General features: G+C 37.6%; 1 protein-coding gene across 1 annotated transcript; it reads left to right on the top strand.

Moving 5' to 3' along the window:
* Window positions 1-949: 949 nt before the first annotated feature.
* Window positions 950-8,053, top strand: sta (stubarista 40S ribosomal protein SA). Its single transcript, XM_019053002.2, has 7 exons — window positions 950-1,121; window positions 2,075-2,238; window positions 2,881-3,086; window positions 3,690-3,848; window positions 4,445-4,573; window positions 6,191-6,436; window positions 7,920-8,053. The coding sequence occupies exons 2-7, from the start codon at window positions 2,106-2,108 to the stop codon at window positions 7,977-7,979; spliced, it is 933 nt and encodes a 310-aa protein (XP_018908547.2). The 5' UTR covers window positions 950-1,121; window positions 2,075-2,105; the 3' UTR covers window positions 7,980-8,053.
* The last annotated feature ends 1,741 nt before the right edge of the window (window positions 8,054-9,794 follow it).

Below are 9,794 nucleotides of genomic sequence, written 5' to 3'. Positions count from 1 at the left end.
GGGACAGTAGAGTTTCGATTATCCGCGATAATTGGGACCGGAGACACCGCGGATAATCGAAAATCGCGGATAATCAGAAAGCGCGGATAATCCGAATTTACGCAAGACGGCCGGAAAAAGTCATCGGAAAAACTGTATTTTAAAGGAATCAGTAAAGACATTTACCATGCATTAGAAAAGAATATACTTATTAACTAGAATCAATAAACGTTACCTGTTAGACAAATTAAACTTTATTTCTTGAAGAATTTTTTCGAAAGAGGAGAGGAATGACCCCGAAGTTCTCCGTTCCGTCCCGGTCGCTTTCAAAAGAAATAGAAAAAATAAAAAAAAAAGTCCGCTCTACAGACCGCGGATAATCCGAATCGCGGATAACCGAGGCGCGGATAATCGAGATACTACTGTATAAGTGTATAGATCTATACGAAAAACAACATAGGTGTCATTCTCAATATGTATGAGATGGATATTCACATGAAATTATTGGGAGATGATTCGGTTGGTTTTCCTTTAAAAAAGCATAACATAATCAGAGATTTTTAATTGTTATGATTGAGGTACTCTTAGGGACTTTTTGACTTAAGTCTGCGGATTGTGAATATGAACAAACTGCGAATAACTTCCTACAACAATTTTTCTCGCGAATAAAAATGAATCTACAGCCGAAGTCGAGAGATAGGGAAGGGACCCACCCCTACTTGAACGTTTTATTATCTTTGGTATGTTATGCTTGCTTAAAAAGAGAAAATAAATTTCCATCTTCCAACACTTTGAAAATAATATATTTCTGGTACAAATTACTATAGAAAATTTTTGAAAATAAATATATTTAAATCATCAATAACTGGTCATTCGGAACGTGTTACTACCGGCGCGGCATTTCAAAACGCCTTCAATATAATGCTTATGCAACTTAACTTACACCACAAGTGGCGCTGCCGTCACGCAGTGGCCGTGCCGAGAACTCCGAGAACTAAAGTGCCGCAACAGTGTCGCCAACTCCCCAAATTCCCAAATTCCCTGTTTTAGGCTTCATCCCGCGGATTTCCCATCCTTGTCTTCTCTTCATGATCTTGCCGACTGCTTCGTTTACACGTGTAGTGAAAGCCTGACCACTTTTTGTAAGTAATCTCGATGTTTTATCATTTAATTTTGTTCCATACTTCATTTTCGGTTTCGGTTAATCACTTTATATGTTTTAATTAATCCATTTTTCTATTTTAATATTCCCAATTGTGTTGTTTCTACGTCCTAATTGAAACTAGTTTGCCAGGCCGTCAGCGGCTACCATGTGGCGTGAACCGTCCAACATGCTTTATTTTTGTTAATGGAGTGCGTTTGAGTGTCTCATCTCCAGCAGAACACCACCTTTTTCACATTTATGTGTATAATTCTTCCCGCAACTAACCCTCTTTAATTTCATGAGAAGCTGTTGTTTCAATCAGGATTCCTAACCTCCAATGGCCACCGACATCCTGTCAATATTTTTGGTCACTCCCCATTTCCTCTTCTTAAATCGGAGCTTTTTCTTTTTTCCACTAGAGATTAGTGATGCCACACTGCAAGTTTTAATACCACATTACTCCTGAAATGTTGCTGATACACATGGGTTTATGTTAGATGGTGATTGACGAGTAGCAGTCGGACCCCCATTACGAATGTTTTTGTATTGTTTTCCACCTTTACGCCTCTGCAGTAATCACTACTACTGACTGCTGAGTGCATTCTTACCTTGTATCACCATCCGTTAACCCTGAGTTCATTTATTCTTTGTTTGATTTCTCTGGTGCATTTGTCTTTCTGCCGATAGAACTTCCTTACTTTGTATGCTGATGACGTGTGCCCATCTTGTGTTGCGACAAAAGTTTGATCTTGTTCACAGCACCGATCACCAATGACTCTAGCTAATTGCATGTCAGTATTAACTTATTGAATCCAAATCAGGGATGGACTTTGGTCTCTACAATAGATAAGAAAGCATTTTATTTAAAATACTTATCAGGCCAACTGCTTCTCTAGATACTACCTGCCCTCATGTTCAATCTTGATGTTAATTGCCGTTTGTGATTTTCAGGTTGGTAGTCGATGCTTTAAAAACCTTCAAAATGTCAGGCGGGCTAGACGTATTGAGTCTCAAAGAAGATGATGTGACCAAAATGCTGGTTGCCACTGCGCACATTGGCACAACCAATGTTAACTTCCAGTTGGAATCCTATGTCTACAAACGGAGGAAGGATGGTAAGCTATCTGTTTCAATGTTTACTTTCCATATGAACCTGCTGAACGTGCTTACTCATTCCACCCCTCAATCCCCATTTTGTGCATTTGTTTAAATTTGCCACACTCAAGGTGGTTACTTTTCTTTCCCTAGTACCCATTGCTGTGATGATAACCTAGAATATGAATCACGCACGAGTTTTGCTGTACTAGCTAGCTCTCCGAAATTTGATTCTTAATTCAAGTCATAGTTACTCTGAGCAGTATTATTAGACTCTCTAGAGGGGAGTATTGATTGAAGACCACTATCGAAATCTCTCAAATTGTATGTCATTCAAAACCTTCTGTAATCCTTAACATTATTGAATCACCTAATTTAAAAAAGTGCAACCTATAAATCACCAACGATTCTAAGAGTATGAATTTTAAAAAAAAGGAGTAACCTACTTTACTATGTATGTATGAATAAATGAAAGAGGAACCATTAAAAAACTGATCATAATGAATTTTTACACAAGATCGGAATTTTTTCAATGTTTCCAAGTCCGCAAACATTTTTCAAGGACTCTATTCTGCAGTAGAATTTTTTTCCTCCTTCGTCACTTCTTTGAAGTTAAAGAAGTACACCAAGCAGCATATCACCCGCAAGGTTTGTTTTTTCAGGTGTTCACATCATCAACCTGCGCAAAACTTGGGAGAAACTCCTGTTGGCCGCAAGAGCAATTGCTGCTGTAGAAAACCCTGCTGATGTCTACGTCATCTCTTCCCGGCCTTATGGACAGAGAGCAGTTCTTAAATTCGCCACTCACACTGGTGCCACCCCCATCGCTGGGCGATTCACACCTGGTGCTTTCACCAATCAGATTCAAGTAAGTAAATGACTTGTACATTAAGAGAGCAAAACCCCCATTAGCTACCTTTAAAACTGCTTTTATCTTATTAAATGTAGGCTCCAGTAAAACTATTTCTGTAGCCAGTGGCGTAGACAAGGGAGGGGTCCAGGGGGTCTGGACCCCTCCCCCCCTTAGCCTTGTTAATTGTACCTCTTTCTTTACTTTTGGAGGGCAAAAATAAAATATTATCAGGGAGGTACAGAAAATAAAGTCAATTTACCGTCACGTTTTTGAATGGACCCCCCCCCCCCCCCCCCTTAAAGCATTCCTAGCTGTGCCACTGACCGTTGCGACAAAATTTCGCCTTAAACAATGTGTAGATACCTGAAGTTTTCTTAGAAATCATTTCCCGCCTAGGTCTGTCACTGTTACAGAGAATATTGGAGGTATGGCCCATTTTTACACAACAACGATTCTTTCAAGTAAAATGCGGAATCATGAAGCAAATGGGATAAGAGATGAATGAGGCCATTTCTAAAGATTTTGGACTCTTTCTGAAAGGAAGGATAATAAAACAATATTCATGATTAGACACAAGTCATTTGTTTCCCAAGATTAATCTTTGCCCTTTTTTAACAGGCTGCTTTCCGAGAGCCGCGTATCTTAGTTGTCACAGACCCTGAATTTGACCACCAACCTGTGACAGAAGGATCATATGTGAATATTCCTGTTATTGCGCTGTGCAGCACAGACTCCCCCACTCGTTACATCGATATCGCTATTCCATGTAATAACAAGGTAAGTTACTGATGAACCTGATTGATTTGAATTAATTTATTTTCTACTTGCTCTCAATTTATTACACTTATACACGTTGAAGGAGGAATAAAAAAAACAGTTTCTTGTTTTTTTACTTAATGTCCACAGTCAAGAGAAGAAGGGCAGATTAACTGTGTTGGACAACTAAAAGTCTACGGAGGTACAAATTAGTCTTGATTCTAACTGCAGTTGCTTTTTTCTATACACGAGTAACCCATTTCCGTATTAAGTTCTTGAAAGTATAATTTCAACATGTTTGGGAGAGCACATTTTTCTTCTGCGAGCCGTCATCCTTATTGAATAATATCACAGATGAGGTAGTTATAAACGTTTTAGTGATTTTGCTTTAAGTCCTGATAGTATTTTAGTTACGTAAAATTGCATCGAGGCTCAGAAAAAAAGTACTCTTCTAAGTTGAATATTAAGGCAGAATAATGTACACTAGTAAAGTAGATTCTAGCAAGTTCATGTTACATGAGGTTCCCAATAGAATTTTTCTTTGATGAAGTAAGGTTTATTCAAAATTTCTTTACCTACTGTTAATCCATTAATTCTCATTGAACATTTATTTTCAGACACCCACCTCAATAGGTCTTATGTGGTGGTTATTAGCACGTGAGGTTCTGAGGTTACGAGGTTTAATCACCCGAGAAAGCAAATGGGACGTCGTCGTTGACTTGTTCTTCTACAGAGACCCAGAAGAGGTAAGCATCAAACCTACAAGTTTTACTTTTTTAAACCAGTTGTAATTTGATTTATTGACCTCAACTCTACGGAAGATGTAACAATTAAGAAAGACACACACTTTGCGTCCAAATTCCCCTCTTGTCCATATCAAAAATAATCTTAAGAAAAACTTGCTTAATTCGAAACTTCGTTCATTAGAGCACAACTTTAGTACGAATCTGATCCCACTGATTTATCGGAGGTTATGTGCCATTAAAAGCACGAAAGCAGCTCTTCTGCACTTTCATTACTCTTTTTCCCTGTTAGTAGAACTGGAAGAAGAAGTAGAATCTGTGGCTTACAAGTTCATCATTATTTCATTGATGGAGGGAGACAGAGAATCTGCTGGTACTTGTATCTTCTTCATGCACTGAAAAAAAGATTGCAGATCCTGTCATACCGTGTAAAAGGATGAACTTTATATTGTAAAGTCCACTTTAATGTGGTCATCGATGCATGGTTTTGTTCCTCTCTCTTTGCCTAACACAGTGATGAATACATAGTGCGATATGAACTGGTGCTCCTCTGCTGTATTAGCAGTTTCACCAGCAATTTGACTAGTATCTTTGTCATAGTTACTCTGAGTGTTATTGGCAGATGAAGATTTACATTGGTTTGGCATTGGTTGTATGCCAAATAAAATATTTTATTCGTCTGATTTCAAGTTTGTACATATCGCATCTTCTTTTTCAAACCCTGACCCGAACGACGAGCAGTCTTTTGCATCTATTTTTACATCCTTATCAACAAATTATGAAAGATAAAATGAACCGATTCTTTCAGAAACAACATAGGTATTGAGTTTTATGTTTTTGTTTTTTGCGGTGCCAAAATATCACGCTTAATCTGGTCCAACATCATGATGATCCAATCATGTTTCTGAACTGGTGTAAAATTGTCGTACTGGCATTTTCACTGGAAATTTTGATTGTCCTACTTGTCATAGTTACTCTGAATGTTGGCGACAAATATATTTTTCGGGATTTTTTTTTATCCATCACATCTGGGATTTTTCAACATATTTGTGACCAAATCTATGAAGACGAAGAGGGACCTTATTTTCCAGGATAAATCTTTCCTTAACTTTTTACCAACACTTAAAGTACATACATTTCTCTACAATCAAAGAATTTTTGTCTCGGAACTTCAGAACTAAATCTCCTTCAATTTTAGGGCCAACGTAGGTCAAAATTCCTGGATTTTCTTCCTTCATGCATTAGTAATGATCTAAAGTAGAAAATATCAACAAACAAACCAAAAAAAGTCCCTTTTCACAGATCTGGTCTTACATTTTTGTTTAATTCAAGAATTGTAGCATATAGCTTGAAAGAAACAATATTGATAATTTTCTGATACTTGAAGATAACTTTTTAGCTTTATTTCTATCAGTTTCCCACTCCGTTCTTTCAGATGTATAACAACTGGAAATTAATGTCTTCTTAAAAAAATGGGATGTGAGCAGAGCTATCATTGAGTTGAATTGATGAAAGGCTACTTGATTTGTTTTAAAAAATCAGATATTTTAATATCATCTCCGGTCTTAATCACTAAGTTCTTCAGGGTTCCTTGAATAAATCTGTGCTTTATTTTTTTAGGCAGAGAAAGAAGAACTGGCTGCAAAGGAAGCTGCTCCTGCTGCTGTCCCAGCTGTAAAGGCTGCTGAAGGTATCGAATACACAGCCCAGGCCGATGACTGGAATATCCCAGCCGTACCTGAGGTCGCCCCAGTCGCCCAAGATTGGAATGCTGAGGTCCCAGCCGTAGCTCCAGTCCCTGTTGCTGCTGCTGCACCAGTGTACGCACCACCCCCCACACAAGCTGCCGATGACTGGACTGCACCCGTAAGTTTATCTATCATTTTGAATAGATCTTTCAAAACTCAGGAAATGTTTTGGTTCATTACTGTCCAGCAGGCTGATTATTTTCCGCGTCGATATCCGAGTCGATAAGTTAACGACTCACGGATAACGACTGAATTCTAACGACGTCCTTTAGCCGAGCGATTATTTACATCGAATTCCGCTGATCGTTACTCATCGTTCGATAACTTACCGTCGTTAAGTTAGCGATCTGGATCCCAACGTTGCCGACGTGAGAGATAATAATCAACCAATCAGAGAGCGTTTATGATATAAGCAGCGCTCCAACTGCGCGGCGGCGTAAGTTGAAAACAACACATCTCTTTTCTTGACGTCACGCGGGTATGTTTGTAGGTTAGGTAAGCTTGCCGCGAATCGTTAGCTTAGAGGTTGCCGTAGAGCAACCTTTAACTTATCGACGGACTCAAATATCCCGCCATGGTTTAATGATCGGCGCGGAGTGAAATAATCGCTCGATTATAATTTTGCCGCTAACGACGGCGTTACCGTAACGATTTCAATATCGACGCGGGATATAATCAGCCTGCAGCTGTGTCTTAGTGGTTCAAAATTCAAGGGGAACATATTTTTCGAATTATCTGGAGTATGAGATTTCTAATTGAATGATGTCTGTACCGAAAACTTCAGCACCAAAGAATAACTTCTTAGGACAGCGAAACTCTGAATTTGAAGACGAATAATCTTATCTTTACAAACAAATGTTCTATTGTTCCAATGGATCAATGAAATGGATTGCAATGTTCTAAACCAGAAATGAAATGAATGCAAAGATGCAATTAAAAAGTTCGAAGTTTTCTTGATTTTATGAGGCTCAGTTCTATGTGTGTAAAACGCTCATTTTTTGGATTGGTCCTGATTATTTTTCTTGGGTTGTAAAGGAATTTTTAATGGTCCTTCAACTTTAAAATGATCATGTTCGTCGATTTTTTCTCAGTTTTTTAAGGAGTTTTTTATGCATTTAGGTAGAGCAACCATGTAGCTTCGAAAAGATCATAGTGGTCAATTAACTGAAAAACCCAAGGAAAAAAATCAGGACCTACCCAGAAAGTGACTATTCTACACACATGTGACTTATTAATTAACGAAAGGACTTTCTTTTACCTAATGGCATCCTTTACAGAGCTTGATAATGTTCAAGTATACGCTATGAGTATTCAGTCAAATTCATTATACGGAAAAAATACACTGCCTTTTTGCAAACAAAAGATGGACAGTCACTTTATCTTGTTTTCATCTGAATCCTTATTCAATGGGCAGTGTTATTTAAACTAATAGGACGTAAATGCTACATCTACGCCCATTGCACCATTGTTGCTGTAATTACCCATCTTTTCAATGGTTTTTTAAGCTTCTACGTTGTGAGCATTTAATGCTGCTGAATTTAAAAAAATGTAAGGTAACTTACACTTTCTAATATTTTAACGGTTTATATTTATGTTTCCAGGTTTCAGAGGAATGGCAAGCAGGCACAGAATGGGCCAGTGGTAGTGGGAACTGGAACTAACTGTAAATTCTCTTCTTTTTTTTTAATAGATTATTGACAAGTTTATATTACAGCTCATTTTTTTCTATTACTTACATTGTTGTTATATTTCTCTTTCCCTATCCAAATTATGAAATAATATTTGTCCCATGAAGATAAATGGATTGCATTTTGCAAAAAGGAACACCAAGCGTTGCAATGTTGCTAAGATTGTGCAACTTCTTTTGTCTAGGAAGAAAAACCTGATTATCCATTGACAGTTTCTATTTTACTCGCTGAAAACTTTGAATCTAAGAAAAAAATTACCATGGAAATTTCATATTTTTTCTGGATTTCAGCTATTTTACTGCGAAGGATGAATCTACACAATTTTAGCATCATTGCAATGCTTCTGGTTCCTTTTTGCAAAATGTAATCGATATAATACTCATCTCTGAAATTTTCTGTCAGAACATGACATCTTTCCCGACATTAACCATCAGATACAAATTCCAAATGACTCATGAAGGAAGAGCCCAGTCTCGCGTGCTCCAATAGAAATAATTTTTGACCAGCCAGTAGCTTTTAAAAATTAATAACCCACCAGTCTTTTTGCTTTGGCAAACGGACCCTCCAAATTTCATTTAAAATCCAAGGATAATACGCCGGAGCGCCACTCAGAGTGGGCACAAGATGGAGGTGGACATTAAATCTGATTATCGACCTGTTGAATCATCACTCTCAATGGCTGAGCAGTCAGCAACAATGACATAAACACAGATTTACTGCTGAGTTTAATTTCGTTGAGAAGAAAAGCATAAAATTTAAACTCGGCCCTGTGGATTTGAACCTGCCTTTATGAATTTGCCTTGCTGGTGTTGTCGCTGCTGACCTTTCAGTCATTGTCCATGACATTATAATGGATGATGATACTTCCGTTAAATATTGGACTTTACAATGAGCAGTAGTGCTAAGACGTGACACCAACACTCTAAATTGCACTTGGACTCTGCTGAAGCCTGTTTCCCCTCGATTTTTAATGGCATCCGGTATACAGTGAAAAGAAAGAAATCGGTTACTAGTGTGAGATAAAATAATGATTAACCCTCCAAATTTTTATTTGATATAAGAAAGTATTATGTACTTATTTTTATTACTGCATTACTTTGCTGCGTAACTGCTGTAATCCAAGTTGAACAGCATTATGACACTAAAATGGTTTCAATCCAACATTAACCTGCGGAGGGATTCAATATCTTAATTTTGTACTCAGATAGCAAGCATCAAAGGAATTGTTAATTTTTCCACGCTCCCAAAATTAATTCCTTGAATTGTACCCATCTACAACTCACCAAATCTTTCAGCTCGTTAACCATGTATTTTCTTTTCTGTAACTACATGATTGTAAGCAAAATTGAGTCACAATTTCTATAAAAATGATTTTTCAATTTGAAAGTTTCAAGAGCTACTAATTAAAACTGTGAAAAAGAGTAACGACGGCGCAAGTCCGCTAGCACATATCTTGTTTGCGGTGTCTGAAAATCTCCACCTCTATGTTCTTTTTTAAAGGAGAACAAATTGACATCATTCCTTAAAGTTTTTGCAGAACTTTCTTTGCACAGAGAAGAAGAATCACGGCAGTTTAAAAGAATTGCTGTTGAGTATTCTTCTGTTTAAAAAATAAAGTTAGACACGAAGTCTGCGACGTCGTAAACCAAGTTTTGTGATTGCTGACTTACGCTGCCGAGAAAAACAAAGGTTTTAAGGAGAAAAGCTGAACTTAAGTGTGTTCGGACTCATACTAAGGCATAATAAAATTTTCCCAGGCACACAGATATGTTTCCTGTGTCTAAGAAA

This window comes from Bemisia tabaci, chromosome 10, assembly GCF_918797505.1.
Source record: "Bemisia tabaci chromosome 10, PGI_BMITA_v3".
In the NCBI taxonomy this organism is placed as follows: Eukaryota; Metazoa; Arthropoda; class Insecta; order Hemiptera; family Aleyrodidae; genus Bemisia; species Bemisia tabaci.
This window is presented reverse-complemented; position numbering and strand designations above follow the sequence as displayed.

Bases quoted from the DNA above. Each gene is read 5' to 3' on its own strand.
- sta (XM_019053002.2), top strand. From the start codon at position 2,106: ATGTCAGGCGGGCTAGACGTATTGAGTCTCAAAGAAGATGATGTGACC. The intron at 2,239-2,880 runs GTAAGCTATCTG...TTGTTTTTTCAG, and splicing joins CTACAAACGGAGGAAGGATG to GTGTTCACATCATCAACCTG. The intron at 6,437-7,919 runs GTAAGTTTATCT...TTATGTTTCCAG, and splicing joins CCGATGACTGGACTGCACCC to GTTTCAGAGGAATGGCAAGC.